The sequence below is a fragment of the Lipophrys pholis genome (assembly GCF_963383615.2).
Source record: "Lipophrys pholis genome assembly, chromosome: 4".
Lineage (NCBI taxonomy): Eukaryota > Metazoa > Chordata > Actinopteri > Blenniiformes > Blenniidae > Lipophrys > Lipophrys pholis.
Window position 1 is genome coordinate 23,411,797 of NC_137637.1, and position 22,542 is coordinate 23,434,338.

The following is a 22,542-nucleotide window of genomic DNA, read 5'->3' on the forward strand; positions in this document are numbered from 1 at the left end:
TTTATGTGTCTTTTTCGCTGTGCATATTTGTTTTGCTCTGTGTCCAGCACTTAACCCAGCAGTTTACAAGGAGATACAACAAGTCCTCATAAAAACAAAACTGTGGCTCAAAGACCGGAAGATTGATGTTACATTTTGAATTGAACTTGTTCCTTTGTTCCTAACAAAGATATGGTTTAAGTGTGCTTCTATTATTGCAATATACATACATGAATATCCTTTTGTCCAGTGTTATTGACTACAGTTCGGCCTCTGCTGTGAAAATGACCTGCTGGCTCATGTAGACAAAAGATTCCTGAATGGTGTCTTTGTTTTTCAAAAGGAGCCATACTGAATCATGTGAAGATGACTGATTTAAATATAAAATAAGTCCAACATGTATACATCATAGATAATGCTTTCTATCTGTACCAAATAAAAACTGTAAAATGGTCCCATGTTGAATTCATTTTCCCAACACTTTTTCTGTATATGGGTCCAAACTTGAAGACGTAATTGGTTTCGGGAAAGAAAAAAATAAACATTTCTCAAGGTATTTCAATTTTTCTACAAAACACAACATGCATTACTGTTATAGCAAATTGTGTTTACTAAATTGCTGATATCTAAGCAAGATGTAAACTTGAGTTTTGTCTCAAGAAACCTCCAACCAGCAAAAGTTCTGTGTTGATAGTGTATATGCTGGCCTGTTTTTTCAAGGGTTTAATTGCCCGTCGAATAGTGTTATGCTTAATATAGTTTTAATGGTGTGTTTGTTTAAAAAAAAAAAAAAAAAAAAAAAACTCACTCTGTCTCATCAAGGTATAACCAACCTGACAAACTGGACAGTTTGTTTAAAAAAAACATCTCCAGCATTCAATTACAGGAGTGAAATGTCTGGCCTTGAAATAAAGGAGGGGAGCAGGAATCGCATGCGTTCAGTTCATCTTTAGTGGTCAAACCAGTCGAGCGGCTGCGTGACGCCTTGTGTTGCTTCTCGGATGACTCTTGCTCAATGACTGTCTCAGATTATTAGCGTGGGCCAAAGGTATGTGCCCGCTCATGTACTCAGCCAAGAAATGTGTTTTTTGTCTTGACCTGTAGATATTTCAAGTCTTTCTAGTGAGAGAAAATCAGAAATCTTTAAATTGTTGCCAAGGCCAACTATTCTGTTTGCATTTAAAATGTCACTGTTTCCATAAAAAAAAAAAAAAAAAAAAAAAAAAAAACATGTTTCAAGGCAGTTTTCATAGTGAAACCATTTCAAATATGTTGGACTTTGTCCGGTTTGTCAGGTTGGTTATACTTTAATGAGGGGGGAGAGAGAGAGAGAGAGAGAGAGAGAGAGAGAGAGAGAGAGAGAGAGAGAGAGAGAGAGAGAGAGAGAGAGAGAGAGAGAGAGAGAGAGAGAGAGAGAGAGAGAGAGAGAGAGAGAGAGAGAGAGAGAGAGAGAGAGAGAGGAGAGAGAGAGAGAGAGAGAGAGAGAGAGAGAGAGAGAGAGGGGAGGGGATGGGCAGGGAAAGGAAGGGTGAGAAAGAGGGAGGGGCGACCTAAGTCGAATTATTCATCATTCTTGAGTGTGGTGCAACCTTGACTCAGATACCTGGTAGCAACTTTAACAGTCTAGACCTGCAAACCGGGTGGAATGAGCTGGAACATTCACACAGTAAGTAACCTCGAGCCCCATAATTTTGACACCATTTCTAATGTTTTAGTAAGTTACTCCTTTATCATATCACAGCACTGTGTGTTTATGTGTTTTGCTGTTGTCCTGTGTCCAACGGACAGTCCAGATCCTAGTTATGACCTTTGTACCACTAGACAAGTGTTTCTACTTTCCATTCAGAAGGTTTAAAGTGTTAAAATAAATCAACTCAGATGTATGTTTTCTCCGTCAGATAACAAACAAAAGTGAAAGTCACCACACAGACACACAGCTGCGGTAGGACAATTTGTCTCAGGACAGTGACTTCCATGCCAGCATACAGTTTCTCCACCTCGAACGATGACGAGGAGGATGAAGATGGTGGACCTGCCTAAACAAGAGACTCCCACCGTGTCTTGAAGCAGAATGTGTACTCCTGGATGGTCCATCTGCTGTGTTTTTCTGACTCTCTTCATGTCAGCTGGTGGACTGGAAACTTCTGGATATGACAGCCAAGTTATTTGCCCTCAGGTAATTTGTAGTACATAGCAGGGACACACTGAAGTAGTTAGTTGCTCTACTGCAGTTAGATTAAGTAAATTAGCTATATTCCTCACAGATAGGTTACACCTTTTTAATTTCCTTTTCACATTGGTGAAGCCTGTCTAACATTTAATAATTTCCCCTTTGACTGATAAGGCATTTCATTCTCAAACATCAAATAAAGGACAGACACTTACTATCACCATGAGACAGATTGTCACAGCATGAGAGTGTTGCATGTGCATACAATCCTCAGAACAGCAAATATTTACTGGCCAGGCTCACTCAGCAATATGATAACTTGTCTTCTTTCTTCAATTGTGCCTCTATTCAGGGACTGTCTGAGTGCACCATGGAAGATGAAACGTATTTAATGGCGGAGAACTCAATGGATATTCACAGCATAAAGCCACATTTCAATCTCTGCTGTTTGGATGGAGAACTATGTGCACTGTGTCTGGTTATAGACGTCGAGCTCCTCATTCAGCCGGACAGCGACACTGAGGATGAGAGTCACTTACGATCGGATGGAGAAGACTACCAACCAAAAGGTATTCTGAGCCCACTGATCAACCCACTGATTAGCCTTTGCACTATAACTCAATTCTCTAAAACAGTGCTGTTCTGCTATCTTAACTACCTGAAGATAAACCACCACTGCAATAGCTCCTCTTCACAGTTTGCTTTTACTCATGCATTGAAGGTTCACACTGAGCTGTTGTTATAAGCAGAGACTGTTTTGGAAGCCAACCAGGTATTGACAGTAAAGTCATCTGGTGTGGCATGTGACATATTCACTGGAAGAGTGAGTGAGCGATTACTGGTTGTTTTAAAGAAGGGGGAAACAAAAGGAAGTAGTTGACTGTGTTTATCTACGGTGACATGCCCTCTTCATATATTGGATGAGATTTTACCCAGGTGGGGCAGTTCCAGTATCTTAGGCTCCTATAGATAAGCAATGGGCGGAAGGAGCTGTCAGAACCACTGTCACAAGAAAATAGAAACTCGTTTTCTCTACGAGGCCATAGGCCTCGCTCTTTGTGATAGAGTTCAAATCTGACAGAAACTCAATGTAGAGCAGTTTCTGCTCAACATTTAAATGAGACCGTTGAAATGGTTAGGGGCTGCTGGTTAGGCTGCCTCCAGTTGGAAGGTGTATGGAGCTTAATCTCTTGGTTGTTCTGGAAGTGGTTTGGAACCAGAGGGGATGAAGCCAGAAGGGAAGAATATCTAAGATATCATTGTGTTTTTCCATTGCCAATCCTTTCATATTCAGACCAGATTTAACGTTCACCGTGAGGACATGAGGTTAACATGAGGTTAACGTGTGGTAGTGTGAATGAAAAGAAAAAAAAAATGTAGCTTCTTATAAATAATTCGGTATCTCCTGATTTAAAATGATAAAACTGCTGATGTTGATGTTGAAAGTGAGATTTAGCAGGTCTTGCGTTTAAGGGGAATCATGACAAAGGAATTTTGTCCTCGGTTTGAATCCATTCTCAGCCACACCTCTGCCTGTGAACTCTGTTCCCACAGAGTCTGTGACGGTGTGCTACAGTACAGCAGTTACCATGCCCGTGTGCAAGAAGGTGGAGTTCACAGTTAATCACGCAGCTTTTTCTCACCAAAACAAGGTCAAGGTACTGAAGATCACATGTTATCACTCTGCTATCACCACAGTGGTTTGATACGCCACTCATTTCCAGACGCCTTCTTTTATGACTCTGTGTTTTTGTCACTTCTAGATGACCGTGGTTATTACTAAGGCAGACGGCTTCCCATTCAGCAGTCAAGTGCTTGTTCATCCGGGCAAACAAACAAATCTGTACCAAGAAGTACAGAGTCCTTCTCTAGATGAAGGTGATTACAATCAATATGAGTACAGTGAATACATATCAATAAGTTACTTCTTCCACAGTGTCAGTAACACAAACCTCTTTGTTTGCTCTCAGTGTGCTCGCAGGAGCCGCGGAAGCATGTTCAACAATGTCAAGGTAAAGAAACACTTATATATCCTATGATAACATGTTCCATGTTAACTGTTCAAACAACCAATATTTTATTGTCTTCTTCTCAGTACCCACAGTCAGCAGTGTAATAAACCAGGAGAAGAATCAGGTGGAGCTACAATTTGAGAACAGAAATGACACGCTCCCTTCAATGTGTGTGCAATATGAGGAGAATGGAAACTGCCAGGTCAGTCTTTTGTCACAGTTCATTGTTGATTTATTGCCTAATTTTAAAAGCCATCTTCCAAATCTGCTCTTGCATCTATATATCCACCGTTTCAGCTGTATCCTCCCCCAAAACTGAGCAATGGTCTCTACAATAAAGATGATATAACTCGACAACAAATTTTACAACATCCTTCCACTCTTCTCTAGTCACGATTTCTGTAAAACAAGTCCTTAACTTGGTAAGGTCCTCAAAGATATACTTACTAGCTACTCATGAAGACAACTTTCTTAAAGAAACAAGGTTCCTCAGCTGAAGTCTGGGCTGCCGAGGATCCATGCATCAGTTGTCACAAACTAATCTCTTTATTTATAAGTAAATCAGTGTGCGTGAAATTGCGAGTCATTGCAAGGAAAGCATTAAGGAAAATGGTTTTGTTCTAGAATGTAGCATAGAGGAAACTTGTAAAAAAGATCAAAGAAGCAAATGCAGTCACAATCTCTGAACGAATATAGTCTGATTTGTGTATTTCTGCTGTGATGTGACTTTACAGGAATGGACCAGAGCGACTATCCCACTGTATTTTGTGACCCCGTGTATGTGTCTGCAGGTGCTGTCCTCCCCCATACATTATATCTCTTGCTTACACATAACAAATTATTATTTAAAGAAAAATCAGTTTATGATTTGCTCATTATTTTTGTTTGTTTTTTGCCTTGTAGTTATGGGATGAAGATGATTGGGGAAGGCGTTTGAAACTCTGTCCATTCAACAAACCAGGTGAAAATCTAGTTTAAGAAAATGTACATCCAGGACCTTCTGCAATGATATGCACTTATATTGTCATTAACATAACATCAACGGAACAGTTTCTTGAAAAACACACATGCCAGAAACAGATGTGAGGAAGAATGCCTGTACTGTAGACTCTACTGCAAACTCTACTGATGTGATGATGGACAGTCGACATCTGACCAATTAGTCGTCATCATGCACACCAGAGGCTGGTGAGGCAATGGTGACAAAAATATGCATGTTTGATTAAGCAAAAGAGAAAGAGATCAAATTAGAGGAAACTCAGGCTTCATGGGGTTAATGTTCCAAATAAGCATGTAACATTTTGCCAATGTTATACACATTATCTGTAATTATTGACATGATAAAAGGCTGCTTAATAGATTGTATTATTGTATATCACATGCTCATGTTAAGAGCTGTCGATCAAGAGGGACTCATAATTTGTTTTCGCTCTGTTGTCTCTAGTGGCAGCTCCGTTCACATCATTTAGTTTTTGTTCAGCTCACAAGAGAAATGTTTTTGATGCGGAAATGCAGTGATTTCTTTGTGTGTTTTTTCTAGATTTTTCTGACATCTTACAAAAGAATATGTGGGACAATGTGTCGGTGTCGGTCCGCCAAGGTAAAATGAACAACGGCGGCACAAAGCTGTCGTGGAACGTGTCTGCCCCCTGCAGGCTGGAGGGTGAAGTGTGGCCCTGCGGTGGAGAGAGAGGCTGCTGGAAGGCAAATGCCTTCAGACAACAGCTGGCAGAAGCACAATCAGGAGGCACATGGAAACAAAACAACAAAGGACACTGGGTAAAAATGACAGATTTTGGAATCTTAATTCTCCAAATATAGTACATATATCATATTTGTTACTGGACATTAAGTAGCATTTTTCTATGCTTGATCGCTTCATTCTGAGATATTTCTTATGAAACGACTCGCAATTTCACATACTGTACATTCAAAATAATATATATTAGATTTTTCACAGTCTTTACAACATGTTAAAAATTACTTACAATTAATGTTTCTTTCCTATAGGAGAAATCAGGGGTTTTTGAAAACATTGACCCAAAGCTCTTGCCATGTGTGATGGTAAAATGTCATTTTCTATTCTCTTCTATGCCTTATACATACATAACAAGCTTGCTTAGTTCAATAGTGTATTTCTTTGTACAGCTGGAAATAAAGGGTGTTGGACATAAGCTTGGACCTTTCTGCATATATAAAAGTAAGTCTGGCACGGTTCACATAAACAGACATACCCTGACTGTGACATCAAACATCTTACTGAAATACGTTGAAACACTTCTAACTTTAATCTCTTGTGTTGCCTGGATTTATTTGCAGCAGGCAGGAGCCATTGGCGTCTCCTTGTTATCGGGTTCATGTTGCTGGTTTGCTTGATGATTATATTGTTTTATTTCTTCATCGACTTTGTCAAGAGTAAGTTTTCCTGACAGTTAATTATCTTTCTTAGAAATGTTTTTGATGGTGTAACTGCATAACAAACCCCACCACAAGTTATTTTAAAGTGTGGTCTTTGCTGAATAATTCATAACAAATGATTAGTTAGTTTAATAATGCCTTCTCAGGTAAGCTTACTTTCTTTCGCTTAAAAACGGAAACGGATCTTGTTTTCCAGATGTATAAACACATTTCTATGCATTTTAAGGAATTCATTATTTGCTGAAATGAAAAGGTAAATTGTTCCGTAAAAACTCTGATAAGTTTCCATGTGTATTTACATGTAACCTTCTGGATTTTACAGAGTGGGTATGGAGCTGGCGCCACGGTGGATTTGTTAAGAGTGAGTTTATATATACATTTTTTCAAATAATAACGCCATATCGACAATGCACTATTCTGACCTTATTATGTGGTTTTCTCGATTTAAAGTTGGTAGGAAGGGTCATGTGGTGCTGCTGAGCCCTCCAGATGTGGATGATGGTGTATCAGAGTCCGTGTGTCAGCTGGGGTCCCTCCTCAGCAGTCAGGGCTTCAGTGTGTCTGTTGACCAGTGGAGCAGGAAGGAGCAGTGCACTCTGGGACCTCTGCCATGGCTGCACTCACAGCTGCTGAAGCTTGACAGCCTGGGTGGGCGGATTGTGCTCGTTTTAACGCACAAAGCTGTGGAGAGAACAGAGGAATGGACCCCTTGGACTAACGACATTAACAAGATGCAGGGGGAAGACAAAGATCTGTCACTCTTATGGTCCCCCTATGCTGATACGTTCACAGCCTCCCTGTTCATCATGCAGGCGGACAAGCAGCTGGGCAGGGCTGGGGAACGCTTTCTCCTCGTGACATTTGACTCACATCCAACACCATCTCACAACAGAGACAGACGTCTACCAGAACCTCTTCAGGGGCTGCCGCTGTTCCATCTCCCCTCTGAAACTCAACCTCTCCTAACAGAGCTGACTGTTGTAGAAGCAGAAAGGGGATCACACAAAAAGACTCGGACTATCCCAACATGGAGAACTGCAGAAGGATGGACGGCAAAAACTATAAAGGGACTAAACCAGCAGAGTCCAGCTTCATGCAAATTTCTTGGAGTTGTGAATAACCACCAGTCATCCCCTTTAAATTACGTTTAAATGTCATAATAAATAATGTTGCTGCTCTGTGCTTTTATAGAACATGACGCCACTGATGAAACTGAGACACTACCAGTACAGTTAAAATCAAATAAATAAATGATGTTTGTCTAAACACTCATTTAATTTTGTTTCTTGTAACGATGTAAAATAATCCCGTCCCAGTCAGTGCAGCAGCCAGCCAATCACTGACAGGTGTGTGTGTGTGTGTGTGTGTGTGTGTGTGTGTGTGTGTGTGTGTGTGTGTGTGTGTGTGTGTGTGTGTGTGTGTGTGTGTGTGTGTGTGGCCTGTTTTATGAAAATAATCTATGAAATAATCTGGGACCAATGACCGCCCCAGGTGTAAAGCGACTTCATTCAACATATTTTTTTTCCTAAATATGAATGTAATCGAACAACATGACGTTATAAATGAGCCATATTTATGACAGCGCTCCCTACAGACCGTTTTACCTCGTTCACAGTAATAAAGTAATTAAAAACCCCGCTGTCCACTACAGCCCCCCCCCCCCCCCCCCCCAAACTACAGGGGCCATGTTCAAAGGAAAAAGGCTCACTGAAGTAACAAACAAACAAAAATAAAAACAAATTACCTATAATGAAGTATATCACTGATAATAACAAACAGTTCATTCAGTCTGTAAAAACAAAATCAAAATCTAAACACACAGTTGAATCCTTAACCTAATATTCACCAGGCTAATTATATCGTCGGGACAGCACGCTCCGGTCTATAAATAAAAAAAAAAATGCCTCGTGTTTTTTTTGTCTTTTTGAAGGATCTCGAGTTGTGATTGGTCATTGGCTAATGGGCGGCCTCATTCCGATTGGTTCACTCATGTGTCTGTTTAAGGGTACAGTATGGGGCTCGGTTTTTAACGTCAGTACAGTTTGAAGGGGCGGTGCAGGTACATTATAGTTTGCCTCCTCTCCCGGGACGTTCGGGTGTCTAGTCTAAAACCAAACTTAAAGTTGTGCTTCAGCGAGCCACTCGGCTGGATTTACTAAAGACGACAGAGGTAATTAACACTCTCCGTTCATCATGTCTGGATTGTAGGTATTGTTGAAACACATTTCATATTAAATGTTTGTGTGTCAGGTTTATTTTGAGGTGGTTGTTCAGGGTAAAAATGCGACAACCACACAGTAATTAAACTACACGTTGGACTTTTAAAGACTCTAAAAAGCAATCGTCTCATGAGTACCACTTAGTAATGGGGGAAAATAAACTATCTTATCATTAAAGTTCAGTTTATTATTAATTTTATTATTATTATTATTATTATTATTATTATTGTTGTTGTTGTTGTTATATGGTAGTGTGACTATTCACATTTTCTGAATCATATGTTTAGGTGGAGGAGGTAGGCGGTGTTACCTTGTGAACAGATGGGGGTGAGGATGCTCTATAGAAAGCTGCTGCAGGCTGCTTGGCTGTGGACTCTGTTGGCTGGCCAGGTGCACAGCTGTCCAGATGCCTGCAGTAAGTGTTCTGGCCCAGAAAATGACCAGTGTGCAGAATGCAGAGCTGGATGGACCCTCCACAACAACACCTGTGTAGGTACTGTAAATGCATTTGCTCACAAATGTGGAACGCATCATATTGTATTTGATATAAGACTTTTTTGTTTTTGCAGACATTGATGAGTGTGGCACAGAACTGGGTCACTGTTTACCAAACAGTTACTGCTTGAACACAGAAGGATCCTTCAAGTGCAGAGGTCAGTGATGTAGAAGTAGTGTAAAAGACACAATATGTGATTTACCTCTGCACAGCTACAAAATAAATTACATAAAGTTTTGGAGAAGCTGTTGTAAACTTGTAAAATATGTTGAGTCGCTAGTGACATCTTTCATGTCCTGCTGGGCTGCATGACACCGTGAAACATTTAATGTGGTTGCTAAGTATTAGAACCAAATAACACATACTTCCAAATCCAAAAGCATCTGCTCTATTTTTTTATTTTTTTATTTTGGGGGTTTTGATGAGTCTGCAGTTCCCACCAGCATTCTGTCAGAGGCAGAGCAGCTTGATTTACCTTGATTTTTGCACTTCTGACTTCTGGCCTGTCACCATGAAGTATGATGTACTGTTAAAAAGGTGAAGAGTTAAAATGATCTTTTGTAAACACGATCGAGGGCAGTGGGGCTCAACAATTGGCCAAATATGCACAACATGAATGCACAGAGCATGAAAACATTATTTATCGCAGTTCAGTCGGTGCTATTTGTGATGTGTGGATTTCAGATGTTGACATTGCCCTGCTAATGTGTTGTGTCGGTCAAACATCAAGAGAAGTAACAGTCACCAAAACAATTTCTTGAGTTGGATGATGTATCACTCTCTTTCTGATTCTCACGTACATTTGAGAATACAATTTTATTGACATTTGATAATCAAAGTGTTCACTCTGTTCTCAGGTTGTGATATAGCCTGTGTGGGCTGTATGGGCAGTGGACCAGCTCGCTGCAGGAAATGTGCTCCTGGGTACAGACTCATGGGGCCCAAGTGTTTAGGTAATTACACGTAGGGAAATAACGCTTCAGTTTTATGTACAGCAGGTGAAAAATACTTCGTGAAATCTGATGGGACGCCTTTGTGTTGCTCAGACATCGATGAATGTAGCGAGCGCGTGCTCGCCTGCCAGGGTCTCGATGAGATTTGCATCAACACCGAAGGCTCTTTTCGATGCGACTGTGCTGACGGATTCATCCGCCAGTCCAGTGTTTGTGTGAGGAAGCAGCCGCCGAGTGAGTTATCATCCAAAACGACTTCAGTTGCATACATGAGCAAAGTTAAGGTCGTTCAAAATAAAACCTGCCGCTTCCTTCCTCTCATGTCCCGCCTGCTGCAGGTGTTCAGGAGAAAGGCCTGTTTGAGGATATCCAGGATGAGGAGGTGGAGGTTCTGCAGCAGATGTTTTTTGGGATGCTGCTCTGTGCTCTGGCCACCCTCGCTGCCAAAGGAGACATGGTCTATACGTCCATGTTCATGGGAGCAGTGGCAGCCATGGCGGGTTACTGGCTCTCTGATCGAGGAGATCGGTTGGTCAGAAGCTTCCTGAAGGGACTTTAATATTCCAAAATGGACATTCAGTACCAAAGGTGTGCAAATCCATGTGTCTCTGCTCAGCAAAGCTTTAAACAAGTTCATATATCCTTTTTACCATCATGGTTTTTTGAGCAATAGAGGTTCCTTCAAGGTAGAATAGGCAATATTTCTGTTTAAATGTGAATATAGAAATATACTATAAAACAATGAGCTGAATGAGAAATAAACCAGACATAATGTCCTCTCAATGGCCGTTGGTAAACCTACCTAAGTCAGCTTATTTTTTTTCTTACAAGTTCAGACAAGAAGATGGTGTTTACTCACTCAAAGAGGAAGCAGAAATATACAGAGGTCTGCAACCTTTATGACCAAAATAGCCTTTTTGCCAAATTTCCACCAAATGAATTGTCCTGGTGCAGGAAAATTTCTTAATTTTTTCTAATGAAGAGAACATAGCTTAGAAACTTCTTGATATAGAATTTCACCCCCATTTTCCAAAATTGTAGTTAATGTTGCCTTAGTGAAATTTAAAGATATTTTATCTTTGCATTTTAGCTGTATGAGTGTATTTGGTAGCCTATGCTTATTTACTATTATCCACAATTATCTTTTACTATTATTTTAGATATTGTACGTGTTTGTCTTCTCACCGAGAAGGCAATCACAAGCACACACTAAAACACAACTGTATATAGCGGCTTTTGACTACTTATGTGTATTAAATTTGTCCATCTCAATTAAATGTTAAAACATTTTTCCAGTTGAGCCGGGAGGCCCCTTCTGTGGAGTTTGCATGTTGTCGCTTTGCGTGTGTGCATTTACTCGGATTTCCTCCTGGTTATCCATTTTTCTCCCAAAGTCTAAGAAAAGGCTTTTGAAGATCACTGGTGACTTTGAATTGCCACGAATTAAGAATGTGAGTGTGGTTGTGTGTCTGTTTGTCCCGTGATGAACCAGTTCAGAGTTAACTTCGCCTTCATCCATGATAAGCCGTGATACTGAACTGGATGAAGCGGCATAACAGGTTGATCGACAGGGGTTTTGTAGAGGTACCTTGCTTAAAGTAAATTATGGACTGGCAGTGTTCGCTCACATCGCGAGCAAAGCTCTTTTTACAAACAAGGAACTGAGTGAGTTGATAAAAATAGGATGATTTTGCGTTAAACCAGTTTTGTAACATTATGGTCTGTTTAATTGAGGCTGTTGCTCCACGTTGTCCTCCAAAACCTCCCTTGCTTTTGAGCACTGGGTTAGAAAAAGATGATCAGTTATTTTTAGATATCAGCATTTGGAGCAATTAGAATCTAGTATAGCTAAGATTAGCTTCAATGACATATGTGTGTGCGTTTGTATTTGGATTCATAATCATGTTAATACGTGCAATATTTTTCACTCGACATAGCATAACTTTGTGCTTACACTAAAGCGGTCCATCACATTTGGATAATTTGGAGATATAAACGCCGAAAATGTCACGTCCTTTATTGATGCACATCTCATACTTATTCGTAATTGTGTTGTTAATGTTATAACAAGTTCAGCATCTGTCATCCTTAGCGAATGCTCTTGGAGTTATGAAAGTAGATACACACCAGTCAGCTTCAACATGTTTGCAGGTTGAAAAAGCTTCAAACAACAAACATTTTAACCTTGAGTGGGATGTCACAAACAAAGACAGAAAGAAAGTCACCTTTATTTCATGGATATAAACAAGCTGGCCAACACTCAATAGTAATATTCTGATACAGCACATACAATAGCAAACTGGGGCACTGAGGACAGCCTCCTATAGTTTGAAAACCAAAAAAATAAAAATAATAACTTTACAGAGTATCCATGCTTCATTTGAAACATACTCAGTCTCACTTTTTTTCTCTTGGGACTTTACTTTCTTTGATAAAGTTTTTTGTTTTTTTTTAAATAGATTTTTCTCTTGTGCATTCATAACAACACAGTCACACCCACATACATTCATAAAACAATAAATTGCAGTTATGCGCACGCACGCACACACACATCTTCCTTTTAGGAATACATTTACACCAGCAACCCCAAAGAACATGCTGCACTCTCACAAAACTGCACAGGCTGTCTACTAAGGGGACACAGTAAGTGAGACACACATCACTCTCAAACACAACATCACACCGTCACAATGCACGATGCGGATGCAATTAATGTATGAGGAATGATGCTTCATGGGAGAGTAACTCACGTTCACACAAATAATCATTCAGCATGCTGGACACACATTTAAATTTGTTCCTAGGTCTTTACTGTACAGCTCAGAACATTTACTTATACAAATAGTACAGTCTCAAACTGGCATTTTCAATAAGCTGAAACAATAGAAAAAATAAAGCTTAAACTGAAATACAAAAATGAATGATAAAAAAGTAAACCCAATATTTGTTCTGTCAAACAAAAATGTTTCTGGCATTGGTCACAGTGATTTGTTCAATCCCAAGTTTTCAGCGACATACAGTGAAATAAAAGCAACCTGTTGACAACAATGAAGTGAAACTGTATGTTCGACTCGTCATGCTTTCTTTGAAGGCCTTTTTGAAAATTACTGGTGAACCTAAAGTCTTTCTAAACAGCTGCTTCTAGGCACGGATGAAGCATTGCCTTCCTCGACGGCGACGTCAGTCATTCACAACCGGGATTAGGCTGTAGTCTAAGCCCAGAAATACGCCTGCCTCAAAGCCTTGTTGTCTCCTAAACCTTATTTTGACACAACAGTAGAGAAAATCGCTCTGCATAGAGAACAGGAGATTATCCTTACATCATCACTTTCAGTTGGCACATTATGTAAAAATCAGCATGCATGGGCACAATTAAAATGTTCCATGTTGTCTACCATGTAAATCATATGCGCTATTTCATGGTAGGAAAACTCCCTATTTCAAGTATTCAGTAGATAAGGACCTGAAATCGGAGGATTTGTACTCCATCCCCCTGATGGTGAAGTGAGAGGAATTTTGCTCCTCTGTCTGTGTGCATTGTCTCACCCCACTTTTTTTTGTTGAAAAAACCACACGAGGAGCTTTCTCCTAACACTTGTAAACACAAACACCAAAGCTTCACACAATCCGGTTGATTCTTGGTCAGTGACAGGAGCTGTAAAGATTCACGTGGGAAACAGACACATGAAGGGGTGATGCACGGATCAGCCTCGGGTTTGTGGAGGATGGGCAGACGGAAAGACATTTATATACAACAACCAACACTTGGCCATTTACGGGAGACAAACAGGCACCATGGGGGGAGTGAGAGGAAGTGGGGTTAGTAACAGTCTACTTAGTTTCTTCACTAAACTGTAACAAGGTGAGTTGTTTTTTCTAGTTATTTGGCTGTCACAGTCATATACGTCACCACTTCTGTTCACAAGACGACGACGACGACGACAATAAACACATGAAAGAAATGCATCCAGACAGAGTCACTCAAACCTCCACTTGGATGTTAAAGTGTGATAGTCCTCACTCACAAGTGCATGTTTCTGACCGCTGAGTGCAGCAGACATAATCTCATTGCTACTTGTGTGAGCTGCAAAATTTAAAAAAAAAAAAAACTAAAGAAAAACCCCAAAACAAACCAAAACTAGAAATATAACAAAGGTTTATTTCTTGTTTAAAGTTGTAACCACAGGCAAAGTGGTCTTCAACTGAGTTGTATTCACATTAAGAAAGGAATGTAATAATGTAATCTTTTCTAGACTTCTAGATAGATATGGATGCACTTCTTTATTATCCCATAGACTGCTCTAAAGCTCTTTATTTTCATCTTTTTGGGCTGTCCTGTATTTTCAGACAGGGAATGTTAACTTGCTGCTGAGGGGTTTTTCTCACTAAGTACAAATCAGAGGAAAAATCGCACCACTCAACGCTCTAAATAAGACATCTGTCTGACCTCTAGCCAGTTAGAAAAATAACCATGAAGGAAAAAACATATAGTATCTTGTCAGTTTGAAACGATTTTCTGACCATGTATAGACACACTCTATAGATTTCTCTCTATATGTATAATATATGCATATCTATCATATGTGTACAGTTTTTACGAGGCACAGGCCACTTTGTTGAGAAGGAGAAAACAAGTCACTATGTTTGGGGAGGTCATACAGACTACTGCTGGAAAAGTACAAGGGAGAGGGGAGCTGGAGCATACTGTAGGTCAGAGACTGGGGTGTCTGTGATACAAATAGACCTGCAGGGAAAACATCTATTGGCCACTGCCTTCACTTCATAGTCTATCACAATGCTTAGTAGTAGCAGTATTTGTTGAGGGATGCTGCCTCTGTGTGTGGGTCTTTAAGTGGTCACTGCCCACCAAGCCTCCATTGTCAAATCATATTTACAAAGCAGTCTTTAAAGTTGTCCGTGAAGCCCGTTTGGGATCTAGTCCCTTTATTGTAAAAGGACTAAAAGATGCTCTGGATCAGGTCTTTTGACACGATATCAGTTTGAGCACCAGCAGAAGCACCATCAGTAAAAATTCCTGCAACAAAGAGGAGGTGCATAGGTGCATAGTCTCAGAAAATCAGAACAATACGATGAATGTTTTCTGACCACTCTCTTGGCTGCTCTGATTGGATGGTTAATTACAGTTTGATTTGATTGGATTTCAGTGAGGATGGCAAATAAAAATGCATTCACTCTATGTTGACATCTGCATAGATTGATTCTCTTTTTTGACTACTTCTGATTAAAATGAGGTAACATGAAGAGAAATGTTGATGGCAGCAACAGCATCAAGGCTAAAACAAGCCCAGGAACTGGAGGCTCCTACACATGCAGCCACAGAAACCCACTGATGCTGCAGGCAAGACTGAAGGCGTGCTACCAGCCAGCTCAAACCTCTTCCTTATGTCACTGAGAAATGACATTAGAAAAGCCTAGAATGACTCATATCAAGTGTTTGGAACATGCTAGTAAAGGGAAGCAACATCACGCTTAGAAAGGCTGAAACATGAGACTCCCTCTAAATGGAAGGTGAGCGAGGCATGTATAAAGGCTAAAAAAACAAACAAAAAACAATAGGTCGCTGTGGGCCACAAAGGGTTAACACAGCTCATCAACACAATCAGATGTTTAAAATGACGAGAGACTCTGCACACTGAGTGTCAAGGTAGCCAGGCAGAGGGGTCAGTTGTCACCAGGTGCGTCACATGGGCAGTGAGGATTGAGAAACCATGACAGAGGTCAGGCGGAGGAGCCAGCCAGAGCCAGAGGAGTCAGTCAGGCAAGTGAAACAAACAGCAAGACAACCATGATCTTGAAGCAGTCGAAGGAAGAAGCATGAAGCAGAAAAACACCGGGCCGGTGGACAGTAGTGAGATATCTGCAGGGAGGATCACGAGGGTGACGTTGGCCTGAACGGGTAGATCGATCAGCAGGTGAAGGACAGGTGAGGTGATCTCTGTGAGACCTCTTATGCAGAGCTACCTGATCGGCTGCACATCTGTCTCTGTTCTTCCACCTCAGGTGTGTATCTGTAACCCAAGAGGAGGACGTCTTTTCCTATTCACAGGTAGAAGAGGTCCCACCTTCACCTGGAGAAGAAAATGAAGAATACAACACTGAGTATGAGCTGCAGTTTGAACACACCATTTTGTTTTATGTGTCTGGATAAACCTGAAGGTACCTGCTCAGCTGTCGTTGTCCATACATTGCCTGCACACCTGAGTGCCTCCCTTCCTCTTCCCCGAAGCAAACAAACAAAAACTAATTTCAAAAAAGTCCCATTTCTGATTACTAATTGAGTGAAGGTAATAAATGTTTAGTCGGGTAGTGTTTTCAACATCATGGCATGGCTCTGCTCCTCCAGTCGTGACTGAATCATCTAAAACAACACAAGGCGTCAAACATTTAAATGTTGTGAGGGTGACATATTGTGATTTTTTTGAGAGAGAGAGATTATACATGAGTATAAACAACACACGCCAACATAATGAAATCCTCACATTGGTTGATATGAATTTAACAATTTTATCCACCTTTGCTTTTATTTTTACTGTACTGTTTGACTGTTAACTAACTGGCAGCTGTAACATCATTCAGCATATTGAGCTTCTTCTTGTAATTTCTAGAGAAACAATACTTTATTCGTATATGTTAAACAGTGTCTGTGTATGTCAGTTCTACGTTGGGGTCTGACCCTGGGTAAACATGTAGGGCTGCACGGTGAGTCTTGGCAGCCATGTTTTCTCACAGAAACATGCTAGTTGCCATGGAGACGGCAACACTTTCCTTGCATGAAGGCATTCAAGTAGTCATGCAGTAAAATGAGTCAAAGACAAATTGTCAGCTTTAAATGTAACTTACCCCTCAAAACAACATTAGAGCTTTGGTTGTCACAGCTAGGATTATGCCCAAATGCCCTCCTCGTCATCCTGTTGTTGGCGGTGTGAGAAGAAGCACACAGAAGATGGAGACAAGCATTTTTTAAACACCACACATTAATGACAATACACAAGTTTAGAACTAAAAATCAGGAAACAAATTGTCCTGTTGAATTTTGTCACTGTGGTTGAAGCATAAATCAGCAAAAGCTAGTTGTTTTTTTGTACTTTTCTCATCTGAAGATTTATTCTGTCCTATAAAAACTTTGTCAATTAACAACTGAAAAACAATTGAAAATTGATTGAAATAGTCACTTCACCAATTTTGAAAATACTGGCACGCAACTATTGAAACAACAGAAATAAACATAAATAAATAAATAATTGCAATAAACAAAACAAAATGAAAAGTGCAGATTAAGTATAATAGATTTTATGTCTCTGGCTTCTTTGTGATTGTTCAGTGTGACTGATCACATCTTACAGACTTGATTGTTAATGAATATGCAAATGTCTGTATTGTTTGGCAGCATAACATGAATGTTCTCCTTCAAAATCATCATATGAGATGGTATTTATGGTGGATGGTGGATGACACATCTAACCTGGTCTGGGGACGGGCGGTGACCAGCATGTGGGGGTCCTCGGGCCGGCCCTCCACGATGGTGTGGTGATGGGTGCCGTGGATGCTGGGCGTGGTGTGGGTGTTGAGGATGCTGTGGGTGCTGAGGGTGCTGGGGATGCTGAGGGTGTTGTGGATGTGGGTGTTGGGGGTGCGGTCCTTGTTGGGGAGGTCCATGTGGGTGCTGAGGATGAGGGTGCTGAGGTGGGGCATGTCCATGTGGGTGCTGCGAAGGATGCTGCGGGTGCTGCTGGTGAGGGTGCTGGGGCTGTGGCGGGCGTGGGTGTTGTTGGTGCTGTTGAGGTGGCTGGGGGTGCTGCTGGGGGTGCTGCTGGGGGTGCTGCTGATGCTGCGGATGCTGGGGGTTCTGTGGGTGTTGCGTGTGTTGCGGGTGTTGTGGGTGAGGGTACTGTGGTTGTGGCTGCTGTGGATGTGGGTGCTGTGTGGGAGCTTGTGGGTGCTGCGCATGCTGCAGGTGCTGTGGGTGTTGTTGGTGCTGTGGGTGCTGGCCGTGTGGATATTGAGTCTGCTGGGTGTGTGAGGCGTGCGGGGTGTGCGGGGCGTGTGCGGCGTGCGGTGCGTGGGGTGCGTGCGGTGCGTGCGGTGCGTGCGGGGTGTGTGGAGCGTGGGGAGCATGGGGGTACTGGGGCTGAGGCTGAGGCTGAGCATGTGGGGGCTGAGGCTGGGGGTGGTGAGGAGCATGCGGATGATATTGCTCATCTTCATAGTTGTCGGCAATCAGCTTCATTCTGCTTTGTGTCTGCAGGAAGAAGAAAGTCATGCAACAACTATAAACATTCAACATTGGGGCTTCTCATGTGCAGTTAGATTCAAGTTGATATGTCTTTCGAAAAGACAAGTTTTGCTTTGCAAATACACCTTAAAGTCAAAAAGAAACTTTTCGCACACTTGGGGTGCAGTGCATGCAATTCTTCAGCTTGCTATCATCCTATCCTGCACCTAAGCTGCTTAGTTTGCAAAATATACACACATCTGTGAGCTCATGGCCGTATTTGTTTTAAAAAAGGCTGTGGTCAGGTGCATTTGTGGTGCAGTGGCATTTTAAGGCAACCGTAAGTGATGGCAAACTGACTATGTGTATAGACAGATGACTAACAGCACAAATACACTCCGCTTGTAACACCTGCAGTTTGAAAAAAATGTTTGCAGGAGCTGAATATTCAAGTCACATTAGATATCATATCTTCTTACTGAATGAGCAGCAATAATTAGCAAATACATTTTTGAGCTGTAACTTAAAACATATCTAAGATATACTAAGATATAATGTGCACTAAATGAAGACAGATTATTTGGAACTAGTACTAACACTGAACCTGAAATGTGACCGTGCATATCCGCGTAGTCCTGTAGATAGAACGAGGAAAATGGCTCTTGTTGCCTTGCAGGGCTTTAGTTTGCCACAATATGGCAAACGGTGACTGTGCAGAGAGAAATCTGTGTGCCACTGTGCCGCAGTACTAACGTGTTGTTTGAGCTGGTGCATCAGTTTGTCCCGCTCCCTCTTGAGGGCAAGCACCTCCTCCTGGGTCTTCTTCTTATTGGACGCAGAAAGTTCCAGCAGTGCAATATTAGCATCTTTCTCACTGATGGCTGCCAGCAGAGCTTGTTGTCTGGAAGAAAAACAACTCTGAAACATTCAGCACAAAAATCTGCAATCCAATTTTGCTGATTCAATACAATTCACCAAAGGCTGTTTTAACCAAACAACAATGCAGTTGAACTAAAAAATTTGTGTCAATTCATTTGTGAATGTGAAGAGAATGGGTTGAATGTTTCGAATGGGTTTGAATGGGTTGAAAGTCTGTGAGGGATACAAATCCTTTGTGATTTACTGAATGGTGCGCCACATAAAATCACACCACATCCGCTTTTAAAGGTAGAGCAAGACAAATGTTGCCTTTTTACTTAATGCCTTCAAATGATAAAAATGGCACGGTGTGCTTTTCTTTACACGCACGACTGCTGGCCAATGCAGTGACTTTCTGTGGTCTTCGCTGGTTGACTGTCAGTCTCACAAAAACGACTTGAACCAATTATAAAATAGCATTTGTTAAAATAAATGATACATTGTGGCGGAAAAATGTAAACTATATGTTTACAGTTTGACAGGATGAAAATACCAGCAGTCAGATTGTTTCATGACAGAAGGGGGAAAATACATATATATGAAATTGTAGTGAAGAAACAATAACAGAAGTTAAATCGGAAGAGGTCTTTGTGAGGTTAAGGTTAGCTTGTTAAACAGTAATAAACAGAACTAACTTCATTTCCAGGATCTCCTCCAGCTGTTTCCTGCGCTCTTGCCTCATGTTGGTGAGGTGGGAGTCGCGCTCCTGCAGCGACTGCTGAGTCGAGGAGAGGCGCTGCTTAGTGGAATCCAGCTCCTGCCTCGTCCTCTCCAGTGTGTTCATCAGCTCCTCCAGCTGAGTCGTGAAAGAAGAAACCATCATTTCAATTATGGGAAAATAGTACCACAAATAATATTAATTATTCATTTAGAAAATAGTCATGACACAAAAACCTTTTTGTGTGAACAGGCCACAAAGAAAAAAACGAGTTGACAACAACCATCACGGTACAGCGGTAAAAACAGTTGGAGGTTTGACTAAATAGGACATCAATATATTGATAAATGGTAAATAAAAGAAACATCCTAACCTTCAAGTGGTGACTACCGTCTATGGAGCCATCTTTGCGTGGGTCCCCTCCCAAGCCTTTTTTGTCTCCTTGTGGGCCAAGTTTGATGTTTGAGCCTTTCTTAGTCAAATCTTTGCCTCCTTGTCTGTAAAACCACAAAGATTTAGGAGCATTTTCAAGCCAAGCACTTTTATAAACATTGTGTATTCTCTTGATGAATGCAACAACAAGGATCTTCTTGAGGAGACGTCGGAAAATCAAAAGTCAGTAGTGTGTCAGTAGGGTTTAGTGAATCACAATGAAAATATAAGGACAGAAAGAAGCTGGAATACAACAGCATAATAGGCAATCATGCCAAGTTCATTTTGAATGGATAAATCTCGTTTCAAAATGGGAGCAACATGACATGAGCATCACAGATGACCTGGTGGCTTCATGTTATTTTTGTGAGAAAAACTCACAGGATTTAGTACCAGAGATAGGATGGATATAGGCAGAGATGGGGCTACCATGGGAGGAGGGACATTACTTACCGGGGAGCTAGACTGCAGATGGGGAGAGGAATAGGTCAAAGAGAAGGGGATGATGGTACAAGTGAAGAAGACATTGGACATCAGAGACAAGAGCACAAAAAGAAAAAAAATAAAGACACATTAAAACATGAACTTAAAGAAACAATCACACAAAAAGAAAACAGTGGAGTAAACCCAGAGGAGATCACACTGTGTTTATTGTCAAACAACATGGGAGAACACAGAGGCGCCCGAGACAGTTGCTGCTCTGCAGCCTGACACAGAGAATGCAGGATGCACCTTCTCCGGGAAAAGAAAAAGGAATCATGTGCATCTGCTGCCCAGCCCGGGAGCGGCAGACATGCAGTCAGTCAGGCAAGAAATAGCCGGGCAAAGGAAGAAGGGGAAAAGGAGGTTAAATTTAGTTGCCGAGCAAAGAGAAGTGGGGGGAAGCCAACAGTGGTTTGGTCGGAGTGAGCAAGAGGGAGTGAGCTAGTGAGGGAGTCAGTTATGGATGCAGGTTTGTTCAGACAAAGGAGACCCGACTGAAGTGACACACTTCAAGACTGAGGGCTCAGTCCAGACCCTACCTACCACAGCACCTCACACTGAGCGCGTGTGGACCTGGAGCACAGCAGCTCTATTCATGCAGGCCACTAGGCTGATCATTTCCCTTAGTGTCTGCTAGAGCAAGCTTGGCAGGGCAGGTGGGGACGGTTAGGAGGGAGAGCAGAGGAATGGTGGGAAAGGACCACTTCAGAAGAGAGGAGCTTGCAGGTGAACTGGTGAGAGAGTTAGAGAGGGTGAGGCGGGCAGATGGGTGGCGGGAATGAGAAGGGGAAGCGTGCTCATGGCAGGAGGAGGACTCAGCTCTGACAATAGAAACTTTGTGCGAAGAGCAATGACAAACGGCCCAAAAAGACACAAAAAGAAACACAAATGGTGTGTCTATAAGTGTATCAGTCTACAAGTCATTTCAACAAAAAGACAGAAAGGAATGGGGAAAATGACTAGAATGAACAAAGAAACAATTGAGAGCTGCAGGGGAAATTACACCAAATATACCATAGACAAGACAGGTATTAACACAGCACTGATTATCATGTTTACAGAGTGATTAGGGTTAACATTTTGTGTGTACATGTGCAATTTTTGATAAGGGCTGGGACTTACAGTGGATTAAATATTGAAATTTGGTTGCTGATTGTTTTTCTTGTCTTTGGTGACTGAGAGTGACTTTAACATGCATCATTACAGTAACAAACTACAACAGAAAAAACAGTAAAGCATCACATAATCACAAAAATGACACAGAATATATGCCAAATCCTGACATATATTCAAAACATTATGATCTGATGTATTGTACTTGTGATCTGTCTGAAGAACAAACCTTGAACAACGAGGTTGAACTGCATTTTGACAGGATTTAGCCACAACTAAGCAAAATCTACATGGTTATATTTACTGAGGTTTAAATGATTTTCTTTTACTGGTGTATTTCTGATTGGTTTTTAATGACACATGCAGTTGAAAAAAATATCCATGCATCTCTCTCTCTCTTCCACACACACACACAGCGCACACAATGATGAAAAACACAATGAAAAACCACCCATAGC

The 22,542-nt window shown here is 41.3% G+C and overlaps 3 protein-coding genes across 5 annotated transcripts in view; 2 read left to right on the forward strand and 1 right to left on the reverse strand.

Moving 5' to 3' along the window:
• Positions 1-1,374: 1,374 nt before the first annotated feature.
• LOC308108104 (interleukin-17 receptor C-like) lies at positions 1,375-7,845 on the forward strand. Its single transcript, XM_080460819.1, has 15 exons — positions 1,375-1,645; positions 1,878-2,155; positions 2,502-2,718; positions 3,704-3,807; positions 3,913-4,027; positions 4,120-4,161; positions 4,245-4,363; positions 4,896-4,952; positions 5,065-5,122; positions 5,702-5,940; positions 6,172-6,225; positions 6,310-6,361; positions 6,481-6,576; positions 6,902-6,940; positions 7,030-7,845. Exons 2-15 carry the CDS (start codon positions 2,051-2,053, stop codon positions 7,728-7,730), a joined length of 1,998 nt encoding a protein of 665 aa, XP_080316945.1. The 5' UTR covers positions 1,375-1,645; positions 1,878-2,050; the 3' UTR covers positions 7,731-7,845.
• A 768-nt stretch (positions 7,846-8,613) lies between these two features.
• On the forward strand, positions 8,614-11,546 carry creld1a (cysteine-rich with EGF-like domains 1a). 3 transcript variants are annotated; one of them, XM_080462212.1, is made up of 6 exons: positions 8,614-8,749; positions 9,086-9,291; positions 9,368-9,451; positions 10,152-10,247; positions 10,341-10,481; positions 10,586-11,546. In XM_080462212.1, the coding sequence occupies exons 2-6, from the start codon at positions 9,120-9,122 to the stop codon at positions 10,804-10,806; spliced, it is 714 nt and encodes a 237-aa protein (XP_080318338.1). In that variant the 5' UTR covers positions 8,614-8,749; positions 9,086-9,119; the 3' UTR covers positions 10,807-11,546. The 3 variants fall into 3 exon arrangements, with proteins under 3 accessions (XP_080318338.1, XP_080318340.1, XP_080318339.1); XM_080462214.1 differs by having other exon boundaries at positions 9,086-9,287; XM_080462213.1 differs by having other exon boundaries at positions 8,707-8,749; positions 9,086-9,213.
• Positions 11,547-17,149: 5,603 nt separating this feature from the next.
• Positions 17,150-22,542, reverse strand: part of erc2 (ELKS/RAB6-interacting/CAST family member 2) — a gene marked incomplete at its 3' end in the record, with an annotated part of 35,111 nt that continues 29,718 nt past the window's right edge. The window contains exons 15-20 of the mRNA XM_080460621.1: positions 20,942-20,953; positions 20,430-20,553; positions 20,034-20,194; positions 19,234-19,381; positions 17,731-18,507; positions 17,150-17,176 (exon numbers count right to left, since the gene is read on the reverse strand). Coding sequence (XP_080316747.1) covers positions 17,150-17,176; positions 17,731-18,507; positions 19,234-19,381; positions 20,034-20,194; positions 20,430-20,553; positions 20,942-20,953 — 1,249 coding nt within the window. The remainder of the gene's footprint in view (positions 17,177-17,730; positions 18,508-19,233; positions 19,382-20,033; positions 20,195-20,429; positions 20,554-20,941; positions 20,954-22,542) is intronic.